The following is a 19,628-nucleotide window of genomic DNA, read 5'->3' on the forward strand; positions in this document are numbered from 1 at the left end:
CACCTTTGCTGAGAGGGGGACATATTCTTCCAGAGGGCTCTTAAGATCATCTCTAACTATTGCTCTGGATTTCCCTCTGCAGCAAACAACTCTGGCTTGTGCCTGCAGAGGGAAATGAGCCAAATTAGCCAGCAAAGCCTTGCACCCAGAGCTGGGTGTTCATCTTATATAGGAATCTTGCATTGGGTATTCAAAAGGGTCTGTGGCTGCTGCAGAAAGATCTGTCCACTGCTCAAAACTACAGTGTAGGTTGGCATCTCTTGCATAATGAGGACAAACTGGTTTTCCTTCTCACCAGAACCTCCCAAAAGCAGCAGAGCATTCTGCTGCCTTTCCTCCGCGTGCTCTGAAGGCAAGCACGAAATGTCAATGTATGCTCAGACTGCACATACTGCTGATCATACTATGGAAAGCTGGGCTGTTCCATGGGTGATTGTTCGGAAAACAGCCCCTGCTTGTGTCCCTGGGAACAAGCAATTTTTTGTTGTTTGGGAGCGAGCATCTCTGGAGTTAAATGAGGAGGGCTGTTGTTCTCCACGGAGGCTGGAGTGCGTCGCTGTGCCTGGTGGTTGTCAGAGTGCCTGTGTTTGTTTTTTTGTAATTTTCCTTTTCCCCACCTCCTGTTCTGATCGAGGATCAAGGAGGAGGGATGGTGACCTCATGGTGCAGTTATGCAATCTGCCAGAGCCAGGTATCAAAACACAGTGCAGCTGTGGAGCTGGGACCTCGCTGTGGCTGGGGGCCCTGGCCTCCTGGCTCTAATGAGATCACTGACCTTCTCCTGCCACTTCTTCTGCAGCTGCTTTGATTCCCAGGGATTTGTTGTGGCCATGCCTGCCTAACGGTTTGGCAAGCTGCCGCAGGGAATGCTGCATCTACAGGCAGGCTCTAGGAGCTGGCCCTGGAGACCTAGAGCAGGTGAGGGTACCCTGAGCCCTGCCAGCCTCTTTCCATCCCAACAGAGCTTATTTGTCTCCATCCAAGGGTATGCAAACATTTCCACCCTCGCTGATTATTCTTTTTTTCATAGGAAGTGAGGAGAAGGTTGCCTGTCCTCCAGTGACATAAAGCAGTGCCTTCCCAGCAATCTTGTTGTGATGCTCAGGCTGCAGCAGAGTCACATATGGGAAGAATAAGAGAGAATAGCATGTCTGCAGTCTGAGGCTTATTTGGGCCTCCAAGTCCTCAAGTCTCGTTCAGACTTTGCATTCTTTGCTCTAATTGCTGAACTGCATTCCTGCTTCCCTCCCCTACTCCTCTAGCAGTACTTTTGTTTCCCTTGTCTCCTGCAGTAACAGGCTTTCACAGCCTCCTTCCTTTCCTACCTGCGTATTTTTTCTCTTCAAATGTCCTGCAAATCATTAAAAACAATAGAAAATTTGGAGATATATGTGAAAACAGGGCCCTGTGAAGCTATCTGATGTGTGCCAAGAAGGAATATAAGACAAGTCAGTTTCCTGAAAATGGGATTTGCAGAGTGGAAATGTCACATCCATAATCACTTTCATGTGGTGGAACTGCTGCTGCCCACCACTAAAATAACAGAGCATCTGTTAAAAATGTGGGTTTGGTTTTGCTTAAATCCAGCAGGTTGCACTCACTTCAAGAAGTATTAGGTCCTCATTTAAAAATATGAGTGCCACTGCTCTGGTACCATAAATGTATTAAAAGCAAATGTATGCTCAGCCCAGCTTGAGTCCCACACTGAACCCTGCTCAGAGCTTGTTTGTGTGGCTTGGCTCAGGGAGCAAGGAGATCATATGTGTGTGCAGAAGGTGGGTTTATGTTGGGACAGGGATACTGGGAGAGCAAAGGAGACCCCTCAGCAAGCAGGACACTTTCATAATTGATGGGAACTCTTTTGGAGATCAAACTGAAAAATAATTACAATTAAAGACTGACAAAAAAGGAGATGGGAAGCTAATAACTAAGCAAAGTGTCAGCAATTCTTCTTGTATTCTGTCAATCCCGTCTGATCTGCTTCTGCTAACTCTGCTACTTTCAACCATCCAGAGACACTTGAAGAGTTGCCCTAATGTGGGATGAGAGTCTCCTTCTGCTGTTGCCTCATGCTTCAAACAGCAAAGGCAATTTGGCAGAGAGGGAGGTGGCGATTCCAAGGCATTTCCAGGAATTCTTATACTGCCAGGTGGAAAAAATAGGTTAGATGTGCTGCAGCTGTATCTAGTTCATGCTAATGGAAGAAAATAAACCTTGCACACAAAGATGAGCTGAAAATGCAAAATTAAGTAGAGCACTGATTTTCCAAAGTCTCTGATTAACTTTGTCCTCTGCTTGGAAAAAGTCCTACCAGCTTTGATCTCTAGATCAGTCATCTGGTGAAGGAAATGTGGTCACTTCTTAAACCAATGGACTGGAGTTTTCTATCTTACTCTTGGGATAGTCTTTCCTCAGATCCCGTATTTGACGAGCATCCAAAAAAGCTCAGACTTCCCTAGCTTGGAAATGCTGTGAGAGGAGAACTTGGGGCTTTTGCTGGGAACCACAAGAATCGTATTTCTGGTAGCTTTGCAGTGAGTTCCAGCCACGTCAGCAAGTAAAGACTTGTCTTTATTTTGTTTTTCCCTTGTAAGCTGGGATTGTGGAATGAAAACTTTCCCCTTTTCCTTCTCATTTTCTTTTTAAAACCCCAAGTTTAGCATTTTCTCTCTGCTCTGGCTGAATGTTTGAGCCACTTCATATTTCATCCCAGGTGGCTGGCTCTGTTCAAATGTCCTCAGGAGTCCGGGTGATCTTTAGCTTGGAATGAACTTCCTATGTTTGGAGGGGAGAAGGGGGAGGTAGCTGGGATGCCATACCTCCCCCTCCGTGTTTTGAGCAAAGATGTTGGTGTAGCCAGAGTTTTGAAGAGGTCCCTTGGGCAGAATAAATGTGAAGGAGCTGGTGAAGGAGCCTTGAAGCATTTCCAGCTCTTTGAAAGAAACACACGTGTGTGTGCATGTGTGCACATAAGATGTTTTTAATTTTGGAGGGGGGAGGGATCCCAAATAAAGCTTGCTAGATTTTCATCCCACTGATGCTGAGCTCAGATGGCTAAATTTAATCATCCAGGCTGAACAATCTTGGATTCTAAGACTGCATCCATCTCTGTGCAGAAGCTATTTGCTGTGGCTTCTGTTGAATCAGCTGTAGGCTGACAAGATAAGACTACTGTGGAATGCCCATACACTGTCCTGTTCTGACACCAGGCAGCTACAGTGGATTTTGATTTTTAAATTAAGCAAAAAAATCTACCTGTAGAGGAGTTCTTTCTTTTCTGCTCTTAGAAGTGTTTAAGTAGTGGGGCTATTTTACAGGAAGGGACAAAACATAAGATAACCCTCTGATCCAAGTCATGGGATCATAACCAAGTATTGTGACTTCAGAATGATTTTTTAAAGGGCCTGAGGTCTGCACAAAAAGCTTCTATCCTCACCTCCCCTCATTACTCCAGTATTAGATTTTTTCTAGTACAGTCTTCAAGCAAAGACCAAAAATCCCTTTTACTTGGATAAGGAGTTAATACACATCTGTGCTTGAATAGACTAATAATTGCAGCACTTCTTAGATGTTCAGTCAATTTGAAATATAGTAGATTATTCCTACTCTTGTTTCTAAAAAGAAGTGGAAGTGACATTTTTTAAATCTGCCTGGAACTCGAAACACATGTGAGAAATGCACAGAAGTCGAGATGTGCATAAAGCATTAATGAGGGCAAAGTGGGTTATGAACTTTGCACATCATTTCCCTGCAAGCCTGTAGCTGGGTATCTCTATTAGGTGTGTGGCTTGGCCCCTGGGGATGTCGTGGAAATGTAGTGGCTCAGCTGTGTGTCTCCAGTTTCCTCTGCTGAGTTTTCACTCTGACTCTGGGTGTGCACCACAAGAACTTGCTATTTCTTGGGTATTTTATAAAAGAAAACAAGCTACATTGGACAAGTCCCAAGCCAGAGAATCTCAGATCATGCTCACAGAGGAATATCAAACATCAAGACAGGATGTCCTCCTTCCCCTTCTTTGAAATAAGTACACTTTAAAAATAAACAGTCTTTGGGATGCAAGTGAGTTGGTGTCCTCTAGGATGTTGCAACCAGTAGCTCCTCGTAACCAGCATTAACATGAATGAAGAAAAAGAAGCAAAATCGAGGAACACAAACAGGCTGAGGATTTCCCTAGCCAGGCCCTTGCATCACTTGGTTTCCACTTCTCTTCAGCAGGGCTTGTATCTTTACAAGCTGAATCACATGGCCATGTCACCTTCTCTTACCAGCTACATGTGACAGTATCCTCCCACATTCCCTCTGGGCTCCCAGCATCACCTCAGGCCAGCAGCACTTCTCTCCTGGAGGCAGGACAGAGAAGCTTGAGAAACTGAGCCATGCCTGCTCTCTGTGGTTCAGACAGAGGCTGGTACCCGTCACTGAAGAGTCTGTGGGCCAGCTACAGGCTGCCACAACTTGCCATTCATGGCTTATTGCAAGGCCCCTGCAGGTTTTGAGTGTGGGTTTGCTCTGAGCTGCTGCAGGAGGAACTTGTCCTGTCCTGGTAAAGCGGGGAGCTTGCTTCTGAGCATGCCTCTGGTCTAGCTCTAGCCTGGTGCCTTCTTTGATAATTATATTATTAAATTAAATTAATCTTGTAGAGAGTGGGATTTCCTTAGAATGTGTTGATTCCCCCACAGTGTTCCTGCAGGAATAATGCAGAGGCTCCAGGCCTGCATTTGTAGGTGTTGTGTGAGTGGAAAGCAGAGTTAAGGGTTGTATTACTCAGATGATGATAACTACTCTTCCTGGTGCATATTCTTGGGTGGGCCTTATGATAAAATCCCATCTGGCCAAAACGGTAATTTTCTTCTTTTTATGCATGGGAATTCTGCTTTTCATCAGTGCCTCCTGCTTCTCAAGAGCTCTTTGATGTACAGAATCCAGTATGAAGCAATGACACACTGGCTTTGTGCAGCACCCCTGTGTAATACAGCAAGAGCTTGCTCTTTCTTTGGGAGCTGGTGGTCCTCAGGAAGCAGCCACTGGTGTCTGCAGAGAGATTCCTAAACAATGTCTTGCAGTCATTTCTGGCCACATCTGTTCCGACCCAGCACAGCTTTATGTGTAAGAAAAGCTCTCTACAACTGCATCCCATGTGGATTTGCTGCAGCTGCACTCTTCAGAGGGCAGCAGAGCATTCTCACCGCCATCAGAGCACCACTTCCAGAATCACCTTTGAGGGACAAGCACAAGGGCCTCCTTGTACTCCTTAGCCCTGTGTTTCCTGGGGCAGAGGCCTTGTAACTCCTTACACATGTGTAACTTAAATAGCTCAAAGCTGATGTCTGTATTAACTACTCAGTCCAAACACCAGCACAGGAGGAGGTAAGTACATGACAATGGGACATTTTTTAGTAATGGCAGAAGATTCAAGCTTCTGAGTGGGCTGTGTAGTGTGAAAGGGGGAAATGCAACATCTTGGCATGTTCTGAAATAGCCAACCGTTGTGTCTATGGCCAAGCAGCAGTAGCTGAGATTTGAGTTACTTCTAAACCTACTAAATGCTCTTCCCCAGTTACCCTGATACAGAAAGCAGGTAGGATTTGTCTGACCACTGGAGGTTCAGTGCAACACAACTGTTGGAAACATTTTGGACCTCTGGCCAGAGCTGAAAGTACTGAAAAGCAGAAGAACAGGACTAGTAATCTGGTTCTCCCTGCTCATAATTCCCCTAATTGGTGTGGGCATATATCAAGTGTTGTTTTTAAAAAGACAACAACCTATCATTTGCAAAGATTAAAAATGTGCCAATTTTTTTTGCACGCATCTGTCAAAAGCCCACGAGTCTATAGCTTGCTGCAGAAGGGAACATCTGTGTCTAATTGGCAAAACTCAGGGTTCATAATGGATGATTCAAATGAACAAAACCAGTTTGTCAGTCATTCAGCTGTGGATTATAAACTAATCAGAAATCCTTCCCCCTCCCCTTCCCTCAGGTCTGTCTTGCATTTCCTATCCCTTGTGGGTTTTTCTCCCTGATCTCACAGCAAGTCTTGAATCTTTTTGGTCTCACAAGCCATAATGAATGAACAATTCCCCACTGCCATGACCTTTCAGCCATATTTCTGGAATTCACACATTGCACGTCCCCCTCTGCCCAGGTTTGGGGGGTGCAGGGCAGCTCTTGGGGTTTGTATCGTAGCCAGCTGGTGGCTCAAGAGGCGCCTTGAATCTGAGACTCCTTGGATGTACACAGAATGTGCAAGATATTCCTCCTCAAATGATGACAGTTTGACAGATCCGAGTGAAAGTGAAGGCAGGAAAGGGAGCTTATCCTGAGAGTGGGGGCGAGGGATTTGGGGGGGATGCACTTCCCCATTCAGCACTCTGGTGATGAATCCCACAGGATCCGCTGATCTGGTGGCTGCAGCTCTCGGGTGTTAACAAAGTCCTCTGGTAGTAGAGGTGGGGCTGTGAACGCCTCCAAGCGCCTTTTCAGTGTCTGAAAAAAGGCAACTGGATCAGTTCACATATTCCTCAAAACAAAATCTCAACCCTCAATCACTGCTAATTTAAGGAGGCTTGAGCCAATCTGTGATCCTCCCACACCCAGGAGTGCCACCCTGCGAGAGCAGCAGTTCTGGTGCACATTCTGCCTCCAAAACTGGACATATATTTTAGTGAAAAAGTTAGGTGGTGTTTACTGTTTCTTGCTATGCAAATATCTTGTTTAAAAGTGAGCTCAGAAGATTAGTGTGCAACAAAGGCAAGACTGCACTGATACGCTGGGATGGAGGGAAGGAGTACAAGAGAAGTCACAGAAAATCCCTCAATTCTTCTTCCAAGTGTAAGAGGCATCCTCTCCCTCAGAAAAGAGGAGCATATTCACTGAAAATCAGCATGTTTTCAGTAAAATCCAAGTGGCAACGAATGTATCTATAATTCTGATGTGAATTAGTAAATTAATCTAAATGTTAGGACCTGTAGCCTCTCAAATTGACATAAAGTTTTGCTTGTTTCCCCTGGATTTTTACCATGAATTAGCTAATCCAGACTGAAACACAAAAATTTACCTCCTAGAGAAAAGATCAGTAAATTTCTATTAATATGTTTTGGTATTACATGTGGGACTCCTAAGGCATTAGACAGAGAATAATATGTATGTGGCAATGAATGTGGTTTCTTTTCCACTTGAGACTTCCAGCCACAGTCCAGCCCAGGTGCCTTAAATGAGAAGCCTGTAGTTTATGCCACTATAACTAACATAAGCTTTGATTTAAATGACACTTTTACAAGTCAAATATTGGATTTCAAGTTGAATACAGAACAGTTTCCACCCACGTTACTGTTTTCGTCATTTTCTGTGGCCATCCTGCATCCACCCTGAAATCCCCCAGAATATGAGCAGCACCTGCTGGAAAACAAAGGTTGTGCCTCACAGAACAGGTCTGGATTGTGTTTCTATTTAGGAGCTTTCAACATTTGGCATTGCATTTTTTTCTCTTTCCATTTCAGTATGAGCCAAGGGGAGGGACCAAGAGAAAAAAAATCTGGAGTATTTTGATCTTTGTGGCTTTATATGGACTTCATAAGCTTCGTTTGTTCTACTGCCAAGTTCCTTTGTGTTTAAATAGATAACAGACCAAGACAACTAATCATTTCCAATAAAAAGCCACACCAAACCCAAAGCATTCCCTTTCTTTTCCAATTAATGCTTGTAAACCCATGCTCATAGACAGGGCTTGTGACCTAAGCGCTTCTGATTTTTTTCCCCTTTTCAAAAGCAATTGCCCAAGGCGCAGACTGGGCTCTGTGCTCTGCAAATTTATGAAAGAATCTTGAAAAAAGGCTCCAAGAGTGGCTTTGGGAGAAGGTAGTTGTAAATATGTGCAAAAGCAGCCTTGTGCACCTTTTGAGAGGCACAGAGTGGTGGTTAGTGCCACCATTTATGGACTTCCTTCCTCCTTGGAGGCTGGAGACAATTTGTGGAGAAGGAAGAAATAGCAGATTTCACATGGAACTGTTGCTGTGTTATGTAAAATGCATGTTGGTTGCTGGTTTACTGGTGAGAGCTGGTATCTGCTGTCACTATTTTGAGAGGCTTTGCACTTGAAAAAGAGACGATTTGCCCGATCAAAACAGGCTATTTTATTGAAGTAAATAAGGCTGAATGTCCTTGAAACAGAAGATGAGTTGGTTGGATGAATCATGGGTGATCATCAATGCAAAGTTTCTTTTTTACATGAAAATGTTTTTGTAATGAAAATAACACAGAGTTTGAGATGCTGTGACACATTTTTCCTTTAGCTTCTTAAGATTTTTCTCACACAACCAACTGTTTAGGGCAACATATTTGTGTGGTCAAAAAGTTGTGTGTTTGCCAACAGCACAAATTATCAGTAGTAGGAAGTGAGAATTATGTGAATTACTTATGTGGGTTATATTTCTCTTGGAGGTTGACCATCCAATATACACTTCCATAGTCTCTAAGAGTGGTTTTCCATATTAGATTGATGCTCCACAAAAGTAGGAGCTGAGACTTGCACAAGCTTAATGAATTACCCTGTCTTGAGGGTATCTTAAACCAGTCTCTGAAGGGAAAGAAAAGAGCAGGAACTTCCATCAGACTGGCAGACTGCATCCTGTGTGTGATCTATGGCAAGATGTAAGATTCTTTGTTTTATTTCCCAGGTGTATTATTCCTGTGGTGCAGTGGTGGAATCAATGGAAAGAGGCCTGATTTTGTCACCAGGTTTTCCAAACAACTACTACCCAGGGACACACTGCGTCTGGCAGTTCTTCATTCCCATGAGAACCCATCTTATCTTGGAAATATTTGATTTTGACATTTTTGAGAGCTCTAGTGAAACTCCAGCCCTCTGGGATGGCTTTTCAGCCCCTGCTACAACAGAAAATAAGGACATGCCTTCTCTTGAGGAAAACCTGGACTTTGCTGTCCATACCACAGAACCCTCTCTCCAGACCTCAATGTCAAAGGTGGCTCAGAATCTGAGCAGCACTGGAGACCAGTCAAAGGACCTTGCTGGTCACCTGGATGAACTTCCAGGAACCATCTCAAAAAAAGATGAAGCCAAACAAGCATCTGAAGAAAACCAGTGGAAGCAGATGAAGGAACCCAAAGCGATTACCAAGGCTCACCCAGAGGAGCTGCCATTCCCTGTGGCTGGCAGTGCCTCGATGCAGAGGCAAAATACCAGTGGCCTGGAAACAGGAGATTTGGAAGGGAAGATCTTGCTTGCCCACTTAACTGCTAGTGAGAGAGATGAAGTCACAGTAGAGAGCTGGACTCTTCCCTCAACAGCATTGCCCATGGAAATCTCCTCCAGCCCTCAGTCAGCAGTGGATGTCTGTCCCCATGATGTATTATATGTTTCTGATCTCATCACATTTTCCTCTCGCTTCTGTGGGCCAAATTCCCCTGTAAACAAGACCATGGTCTTTGGTTCATCTCTGGAAATGGTTGAGGTTATCGTGGAGCTGATCACCACCACGGACCGGGGCCGAGGCTTTGCGATGCTCTTTGAGTACAGGAACATCACTGACCCCAATGCTGTGGATGCTGTGAGGCAGGAGAGGAAGGAAAATATGATGATGCTGGCAATTACTACAGGGATCATTTTCTTTGCTCTTGCTTTGCTCTCTGCCCTCTGCATAGCTTGCAGGTAAGGTGATGCACACCAGAGCCTTGGAAGCATGTGATATTATCCCTAGGGAAAAGACCAGAAAAGCGTTACATTTCCAGAAAAATGTTACATTTCCCTTGCTCTGCTAACTCCTGCTGTCCTCCAAATGTAACAGAGCAGGTACAGAGGAAGTCAATGCTGCTCACTGCTCCTGCCCTGGGCTCCTCAGTTTTCTTTCCTACTTCTACAGCTCCTGTACCCCAGATTTATTTTCTTTTTCCTGCAGAAATACCTAAATGGTCAGGACTTTCCTGGGCATTTTTTTGTTTCAATGGCAGTGGTGCCTTTTGGCTGATGGACAAAATCAGCACAGAAAGATCATCCTTCCCTGAGGCTCCTGAGCAGGCTGAGCTGACAGTAACTGCATCTTTTCACAGAGGTCCTGCAGTTTGACTCTAACTAACCATCACTAGCACTCTGAAGAAAAGTAAATAATAACCAAGGTATTACCACTTAGGATTAAGATTTAAAAATATTTTCCCATCTGTAGCATATTTTATCCAAGAGACTGTGCAGACATTTTAAATCCCATGCATTCAGTGTGTTAAGAAGTCATCTGCACATCCCTGTGATTCTGGGGAAGAGCCCAGAGCCATGCTGCAGTACCTCTCATTGTTCCCAAATGCAATCCAAAACGATCCAGTCAAGTGAGCTGATGGTCAGGCTGGGTTGTGGATTTCCAGGTCCTGATGCTGACTAGTTAAATGGCTAAAACCAGACAGTTACACAAGCATGCCTCTCCAGTCAATTGCTTTTCTTTTATATATTTCTTTTCTCTATATCTATCAAAGGAACGCTTCTCCACCCCCCCAGCATATGTTTGCATTTTTCTAACTCCCTAGTGAAAACATTTTTGTAGAAACAGTGATTTATTTCTCTCCCTTCCAACAAATTCAAAACAGAGCCCATACTCCCCAGGTTTTTCGTCAAAATAAACACTATTTTTCAAATGTTTTGACTTCAATGAAAACATCAGGTAAACTGAAACAGACACTGTCCGTTGTAGGGCTCCACAGTGGTGGCTGGGTGTTGGCATCAGCGTTCATTTTCCAGAGCCATCATGCAGCTGCTCTGGTTTCTCCCTTCCTGCATCCCCTGCCTCATCCAGTGTGCATCCTCCAACCCCAAAGGTCTCAGGATTGCCCAGACACCTCTAGCCACTGAGGCTGGTTTGACAGAGGAACTTGGTTTTCCTTGTCCTTCTTAGAGGCTGCATTTTAGCTCTGGCTGAATAAACACAAAATGCAGGCCATCACACTGGGCGCCAGAGAACACAGGCACAGTGGTGAAGCTTAAATATCATCTCTCTTGCTTTATATATAGAAATTCCTGCTTTCAGGGTCTGAGCTTTTCATAGCTGTAAGAGTTAAACTTGCATGTGCTACATCTAACTAACCTTTTTGTTTTTAAAGAGCTCGCAGAACACTAATTTAGACCACAATTTTTTTGCTAGCTCTAAAGGAAAATGTCTGGTGGAAAATGTCTTCCAGATACCAAATACTTTATTTTTATACCCTTGCCAATCTTCAAAAGAGACAGAAACAGGCTCCCTTTGCTATGGTAGCAGTCTGGGCTGATACACATGTTGAGTAGGCTGTTCTTGCTCCAATACCCCTATTTAATTTCACTGTAACAATCCATGAAGCAGAGTATTATTCAACCCTAAAAGTACACCGGCAATCTGAGGTTCCACTGGCTGAGGTTTCCTCTGCAAAGCTTGTTTAGAAAGTCAGGCCATGCTGCTCACATTCACAGTTTGGCTTTTTGCTTGTCAGATGTTTACAAAATAACCTTCTGCTCTTGCTGACCAGCAGAAAAAAAACTTCCACAGGATTTCAGCCCCACACACCAATGTTTGTATGTTCTGGTTGCTGGGAATACATCCTACCTATGGGGTCCTACAGCACAGGATTAGGCTTGCTTCTTTTAACACTGGCATTTATGCCTCTTCATTGCTCTACAACTCTTTTTTTTTTTTTTTAATAAAGAAGATATCTATACCTCAGCCAGCTATTGACTGAATATAAATAGAGACTACCCCTACTCCTTTAGCATCTTGAAAGGGTGTTTACTGTCCCAGCCTCCTGTATTCCCTGCATGCTGTTCCTGGGAAGCCTTGATTACACTGCTTTGTTTCTTGTCAGACTTAAAGCACTTAAGCGAGACCAGGTGGAAGTGATGCCATGACCTGTGCTGAGTTACTTCGCCTGTGTTGTACTGGAAGAGTCTTTTTTCCCTCTTTGCTGTGGTAACTGCTTCAAGGATATTGGTCTCTGCCCCAGAACCACTGGCACTGGTTGGAACTTGCCTACACGTCCCAGCTGTGGGTTTTTAGTGCAGCTCAGAATAAGACTGCTGAGGCCATCAAGCACTAAGCATTAAACTTCTTTTAGGTTGAGCCCATCAAGCTCTATTTTATGCTTCTTGTCCTGAAGAGAGGCTTGAAATCAGGTGTCAAAAGTGTATTAGCCACAGTCTGTCCTCACTGCAGAAAATGTCAGGGTGGCACGGGGTGGGCTGAAGGGGGAAATGATGGTGCTTTACCAGTGCAGCACACTCAGATCTGGGACCAGCCCCCTGAGGCACAGGGACATGGTCCTGGCTGCACTGGGCACTGCAGAGGATGCCAAGAGTAACCTGGAAGCTCTTGGCCTCGTAAACTTGCCTTCCACTTTCTTTTCTCTTCATACTTTATTTATTCCTCTGGTACCAGGTTTAGCTGTTGGTGTTTTTTTCCCCATTTCTATCTGCTGCTCTTGCTCAGCTAAAAGTAGCTGGCTCTGCCTTGCCAGGAGTAGAAATGGCCTGGGATGGGCTTGGCACCCACTGCCACTCCAACGCACCAAGTCATCAGCAGTATCTGCTCAGGCTCATTGCATTGAGCCAGGGCAAAGCTCTCTGGGGAAACTCCAAGTCTCTGCCACACTGCAGCTTTTGTTTGCTACTTGGGGAGGGAATGAAAGCTTCAGTTGTTAGTTGGCCAATAATTCTAATTACTTTTGGCCATGAAACCTGGCTCGAGTAATGGGGGATTTTTTATTTTCTTTCCCAAGCCTCAAGAACAACAGATACATCCACCTTATTTAATTTTAATCCTGTCCCGTGCAGTCAAACTTTTGCTGTATGGTTGCAACCCATGAATTGCAACTGCATTTGGCATCTGCATAACCTCCCAACCCTTGAGTGTACAGTGACTCCATCAAGCCTTCAGTGCTGCCATCTCTCCCCACCCAAGCTGCCCTGCCAGTCACTGCCTGCTGCCCATCCATCACCTGGGGGTGAGAATTTGCCTTTGCAATAACCTGGGTTGCATCCCATCAGTGAGTGCCTAATGCTCCCCTGTGTCTGCACTGTCCCCTGGAGAGCCATTGAACACAAACTACTCTTGTTTCAATCATTATCACGTCCATCAGTGCCAGACTTTCGTTGTGATATCTTTAAGTCTTATTCATTCAAAAGTTTGTAACACTAGTTGTTTCACAATCTCAGTTTTAATAAAAATGTGAAAAAATGGGTAAGGACATGTGTCTCCCTTCAGCCAAGGGGCGCATTCATCCCATAATCATCTGCCACAGCACTGTCTTTCAGTGAAACAGTCATACAAATGAACGGCATCTGATGCTCTCTGCTTGCTAAATATAACCCAGTATGCAGAATGAGCTATGCAGATGAAATATTCTGTCTAGCAGGATAAGAACGATGTCACTGCCCAGACTGAAGGATCTCAGTCCTGCTATTCAGTTACTGGTGTGAAAGAACAGCTGTCAGGGGGGAGCCTGGTGGGACTCAGCAGAGGTCTGAGCTCTGTTCCTGCTCTTGCAGTGAGCATGGGAAGAAGATGACAGGTTCTTCTCTTCTTCAGCTGACTTTCCACCACATGAGCATACAATTTTCTCCCTTTGTTTACAGGCCTTGCTGCCTTGAGTCTTGGCAAGTATTTTGGATGCTCATAACCTGCTGGGTTCCCCTTGCAGGATGAGCAGAGCCGAGAACTTTCCTGCTGTGGGTCTTTAACTCACTCAAGGGCTTGTTGTTGTTGTTGCTGTCTCTCCTTTTCAGGCAGAGAACGTGCCCCAAAAGGAGCTCATCCAACGCATGCAGTGACCAGGAGGTTAGTGCTAATGGCTTCAGCAATTTCTGTTTCTCTCTTTCATATTGGCTGTTGCACTGTTTATCTGACCATGTTTACTGGGGCATGTTCTGAGTTGTAGAACAGGATCCAGAACTCCACTGTCGATATCAATGAGCTCCAGCTGGTGGTGCCAAGTCGGGAGAATGAAAACAACAACCACTCTGTGAGCCGGGAGCAGGCGGGTAAGTGCAGGGCCTCGGCCGGAGCGGGTCAGGGCACCCCGGAGCCCTGAGCCAGTTCATCAGATCGTTTCTTCCCCGCAGTCCTTGTTGCTGTCTTGCCCATGCACAGCTGGAGAGCTACTCCACAGCAGAGAGCCTTTGTTGTGGGGACTGTCCCTTGCTGCTCCCCGCTCCGTGGTAGGGTAATTCCCCTGGCAAGGAGCTCGCACAAGCACAGCTCCAGCATGCTGCCAACACAAGCTGTTGCAGTTCATGGCATTGCAGAGACACTGGGTTAGCAGAGCAAATGTGTTGGGTTCAGGCTGCTACAAACAACTTACACAGATCCATAAACTGGGGAAGAGTTTCACCTGCCTCAGGCCTAACCTTGTCCAGAAAGGATGTGTTTTACAAGGCTCAAATTGACTTTGGTCAACTCTAACTCCTGAAGCTCACTGTTTCTGTGGGTCTGTGGATGGAGGTGCTTTGGGTGACATTTACCTCACAGTGTGCTTCCAGAAAAGAGCATCCCAGCCAAGATGCAGAGAATGTCACTTGCTGCAATTTTGTGTCACAACGCATGAACTGTCCCAGTGCCCCATTTGGTTAGTAAAGGCCAAAAGGCCAAAAGGCCAAAAGGGAGTGACTTTATGTTGTGTTATGATACACCATCAATTTCCCAGTGAACTATCAGCCACTACACACTGAGCTCTCACAAGGGTTTCTCCATAAAAAGCTAATTTTGTGCTCCTAGCCACGACAGTTTCCCATCTCCTTCCTGAGGAAGTTGTGGCCAGAATTCTCCTTGCCTGGACCAGATGACCAGCCTTGGGGACACCTGCAGGCACACATACCCCTCCGTGGCAGTCCCTGGAGCATCAGGCTGCCTGTAGGAGCAGCATCACTGGGGTTTAACCAAAAAGCACAGCTCCCAATATTAGCAGGCATGAGTAAATGAAAATAAATAATGAGTTGAGCAAGTCTGCAAGTTTCTGATCTCCAGCACAACCTCGTGTGTTTAACACAAGGGATTTCAGTTCATGTCTGTTTTTATTAGAAAGCAGACCCAGGGGTGTTTCTCCTCTCCTCTTTTGTTTTGTTTTTAAAAGCTTGCAGTTTCAGGAAAGCAAACTGTTGACTTGAATTTTGTTCTGGCTGGTGCAACAGCCAGCCAAAGCCCTGCTCTAGATTGTCTAGGGATGGAAGGAGGAGAGTTTGTCATGGAGGAGTTGGAAACAGATGTTTTGGACACTTGCAAGCAGTCTTTATTGATTTTCTTCCTTTCTCAGTCACTTCCTGCAGAGGCAGCACAGAACGGTCTCCTCAGGACACTGACCCAGATGTGCCCTCCTCCATCTCTGCAGTGACCACTGAGACTGGGAGTGATGAAGTGTTTATAATTTCTGCTGGACCTGGGACCAGTGGCTTGAGCTTTACCACCTACAGGATACAGGTAGGAACATTCCTCAGCATCTCTAGCAAGCCACAGGCTGTCCCTCTTGGACAGCGCTTGTCATACCTGTCCATTTATGCCTAATGCCCACTTTCTAGAAAGGCAGGGATTGAACCAGGCAGTTCTCCTAACCCTCAAGCTGAGCTGCCATCAAATGATGTGGACTGTGATCCCCTGAGCCAGTATCTTCCCAACTTTGGAAAGAGCAAATGCAGAACTCTACCTTGGCTGTGACAGCAATGCAGATGTTTGCCAGCAGGCAGTAGGACCAGCCTGCAGAAGTGTTAATTGGCAAAGCTGATGTTCCATTAAAATTATCACTGGTAGCAACTGAAAGGCCTGGGAGTCAGACCTGCTCCTGCCCACCACTCCAAGTGAACAGGGAAGTTACTCAGCTCGTCAGCTTGGCAGAAAGTGTCACACCAAGCTGATGTGAAAATTAACAGTGCAGGCTCCAAAAAAATCAAGTGGTTTCAAGTGAAAGCACTGGGGCCCTTCCAAATTCACAGACAGAAACCTGAATTGATTCAGCAGGTTCTCTCTTATTTTAGCTCTTTCCCCTGGACTCCTGGTCCTTGATTTGTTTAGGAACAGATGACAGCTCAGAAGCCTCAGGTCTGGCTGTCACCTCTTCAACCTCAAGTGAGTGCAGACAGAGCACATTCATTACAAGTGTCTGCTAAAGCCTTTCCCAGGTCAATACTCTCTTCTCCAGTGCCCTCTCTTTTTCCCACAAGAGGATAAACAACCAGCACAAGGAACTCACAAGCCCAGGACAGGCTGTGTAATACTTCTGTCACAGTTTACGAAACAAAAGCATTCTGTATCCCTGCACTTGATTAGGAAATTAGCCAGGAGGCCAGGCTGGTCAGGATTTTCCTACACTGGTGTAAGACACATGCTGAGCTTTTCCTCCAGCTGGCCACCCTGATGAACAGAGAGAGGGAAAGAAGGGAGAACAGCTCTGGAGCCTTCCCCTGCCTGAACTTTACCTTCTGTAGAGCAAGGCACTGGGAGTTGTACCCAGACTGGGCACCCTTGAACAAACACCTGCACTCCTGGTCCTTTCCAGTGCAGAGAGCTTCACCTGGTGGCAGTCCCACACACATCCAGCATTTAGGCAGGAGGGAAAACCATTTTCCTGCGCCTTTTCCCCTGCTTTCGTCATAAGGAAAAAATACACATAAACCCCCCATTTCTATTCTGACATTGCTTCTGCAAGCAATCTTCAGAGGGCATTTATTTAAAAAAAAAAAAAAAAAAGGATGTTAAAACAGTGAAAATAACCCGAAGAATTAAACACATTATTAACTCAGGAAGTATCACCTCAGTGAAATCCATGCAGCACTCAAGTGAGACAATACTCCCAACTACATTCCTCAAGGAACAGAACACCAAGCCTGGAGGCACGGCAGGGCCTTTTTGAAAGCCCTGGGCCTTTCCCCACAGCTGAAGCCCATCCTCTCCAGGCGTGTGGAAATTGAGCACAGCAGACTATTTACAAACCTGCACTCAAACAGGAATCTCATCAGGCCACTTGATACTCAGGGTTCCTGGATATTAAACGTGTTTACAGTTGAATTTTTAGATGTGTATTTTTAGGGTGTGAAATGCCGCTGGGCAGCCAGCCTCCAGGCCTCACAGAGGATATGGTGCATGGCTTTGTGGCCCAGCACTAGGCAGTGGGATGAGATATCCACTGGAGCATAGCCCGTTCCTTGGCAGGAGCTAAGCAGTTATCCCCATGTGAAAAGATGTGTGAAATCCTGAGCCTTCACAGTACAGTAAATAATGCCAGCAGACTCACCTCACCCAAAATGCTTGACTAGACAAAGCAAGTTATAAGGAGCTTTCATTAAAAAAATTAGCCTGATCTTTTCCCTGAGAAATTGTGTCTGGCTGCTTGCTCTTGTGCTGCCCACCAAGTGTGAGCCTCAGCTCTGCTGGGCCTGAGCCAGTGATTAGCTGGCTTTTGCTTTGCAGCTTTTAAAACCTATTTGAAGGCACCAGTCCTGTGTTATGAGGAAAGAGCTGGGAGAGCAAAAAACCCCCTCAGTTCAAGACTGGCCTGAGGAAATGGAGGGTGGGATGGCTTTTGGGGGGCTTCCAGGTATCCTCTAGGAGAGTCATGGCTTTCTCAATCCCCTTTGGTTTAAGGCATCATTCACCCTTTGGCTAACTTATGACTATGATCTCTGACTTCTGATCAGACACTGCAAATTTCAGATGCAAAGGTTTGAGTAAAAAGTATGATCATGGAAGTTTAACAAACATTTCTTGACAAAACATTTTCAGAAGTCTAGAAAATACATTGTTCATTATCCCAGTAACTTCCTGAGTATCTATCTCAAAACCAGTGGCTAATTTTTACACCAGTTTGGAGGTATTTATAATAATATTAGAATAATAAATCCTAAGACAGCCTGAAGAGGCCTCTGAGGAAAAGACAGTCAGCTTAAAAATTTATAAATAAAGATTGTTCCTTCAAAAAAATCTTAGACGAGGAGCTTAATATTGAAACAAACTTATCCAGATGCCTCTCCTGGCTTCCTACTGAGTTTCTTTTTCTGATCTAGTGCTAATTTCTTGCCTCTCTGCCCATCCATTTCCAATATGACACATTCACTAAAGAGTTTCTTTGATTTGCAGAAACTTGGGAGATTCAGTTTTTCAGAAATAACTAATTACATGTTTCTGGTTTCTCAGGATTTTTATATCCAGGACACTGTGGGATTTATTTCAGACACTCTTTAAGGGCTATGTAAACTTTGGGAATGTGGATTTTGCGTTCTTCTCATGACAACCATATTCGCACAGCTGAAAATTAAAAATATGTATAGAGTTGTGTAACAGGAGGCTTAAATAACAGGTGAAGTATTAGTAAGAATGAAAGGAGATTCTTAGGAATGTCAGGGGTTCTCTAACTTTTCTGGCTCTAAGCTTGTATCAATATTAATGACAAAAATTGTGATTTCAAATACAACATCAGAACTTATAAAGTATGGAACAGATTTTTGTCTGTAGTTCATTTCCATATCTGATCAACTCTGCTCATACACAGGGCTGGTGACAGCAGTTTAATGTGGTCTCACCTTCTGATGATGCCAATTTTACACCTCTCTGGCTGTCTTATTCTACTCCTAAAGCATGTTTTCCACCTGAAGACCATTTTTTAATGAGAAATGCAAATCTCCTTGGCTCCACTCCACTTCTTGGGCTTCTTGTTTTATTCACCACAGACACTGAGAACAGATTATTTCCTTTCTTTATTTTTCATTCTTTTTATTTTCTTAATTCTTCCCTTACGTAGCATAAAGAGCACCACTTACTTCAGTCTTTTCTCCTGAACTGTGCATTTTTGAGACTTCTGATTCTCTTCTTGCTTGCTTCTGGATTTCTTTCAAGGGGCTCCATCCTCCTTAAGTTTTATTTCCCCAGACAGACACACCTAGAGCCTTCCAAGAGCCAAGCAGAGTGGAAGAATTCTGTTTTACACGGTGAAGTTTATGACTCTTGATCTGTCAAATATTTCCAGTAAAATTAAGCTGTAGATATTTCATATATTTAGTGAGACTTGCAGGACTATATCTTATGTAACTGATATTCCCCACTTCAACATTAAACCCGAAACTGGGGAAGCAAGGTAACACTTTCCTCCAGGGAAGCCAGTGAGCTTCAGGCAGCACACTGGAAGAGCAATGAGGAGAAGTTGCATTCCTGTGTCCTCTGAGAACCACCGAATCAATGTCTCTTGCACTAACAGCCTGTTTCCAAAGTGTTTTAAAAATGTTTTGATGAAAGATGCCTGTAAATGATCTTAATTTGCTCTTTCCAGGACAAAAACCTTAAAAGAAGTGTCACAAGCCCGGCCTCTGTGTCTGACTGGCTGAGCTCCCATCCCATGGCTGCAGGGGCAGACGCTGCTGAGAAGGGGAATGTCCAGCTGGAGAATCCCTGTCCCAGGCAGCGCACGTGGAGCGCCCGCACTTTTCACGACTTCCTGGCTCCAATACCACAGCTACAGAAAAAATGGTGTAGCTGGAGCACCAACAGCCCCTTCACAAAGCTGGTTGACAGCAGTGTAAGTCTTGCAGGGAGGGGAGGATGTGGAGGTCAGGGTCTCAGCTCCAGTACTCTCCACTGTTCACTGATGGGACACATTTTACCCTTACCCAGTGCATCACCTCTCTGTCCT

The 19,628-nt window shown here is 44.9% G+C and overlaps 1 protein-coding gene across 4 annotated transcripts in view; it reads left to right on the forward strand.

Annotated features, from left to right (window-relative positions):
* LOC125335125 overlaps positions 1 to 19,628 on the forward strand; it is a 31,894-nt gene that overhangs the window by 9,103 nt on the left and 3,163 nt on the right. For all 4 annotated transcript variants that reach the window (XM_048322448.1, XM_048322447.1, XM_048322449.1 and 1 more), the window contains exons 2-6: positions 8,675 to 9,666; positions 13,747 to 13,798; positions 13,899 to 14,001; positions 15,270 to 15,433; positions 19,269 to 19,514. In XM_048322448.1, coding sequence (XP_048178405.1) covers positions 8,675 to 9,666; positions 13,747 to 13,798; positions 13,899 to 14,001; positions 15,270 to 15,433; positions 19,269 to 19,514 — 1,557 coding nt within the window. The remainder of the gene's footprint in view (positions 1 to 8,674; positions 9,667 to 13,746; positions 13,799 to 13,898; positions 14,002 to 15,269; positions 15,434 to 19,268; positions 19,515 to 19,628) is intronic.

The sequence above is a fragment of the Corvus hawaiiensis genome, chromosome 18 (assembly GCF_020740725.1).
Source record: "Corvus hawaiiensis isolate bCorHaw1 chromosome 18, bCorHaw1.pri.cur, whole genome shotgun sequence".
NCBI classification, from domain to species: Eukaryota; Metazoa; Chordata; class Aves; order Passeriformes; family Corvidae; genus Corvus; species Corvus hawaiiensis.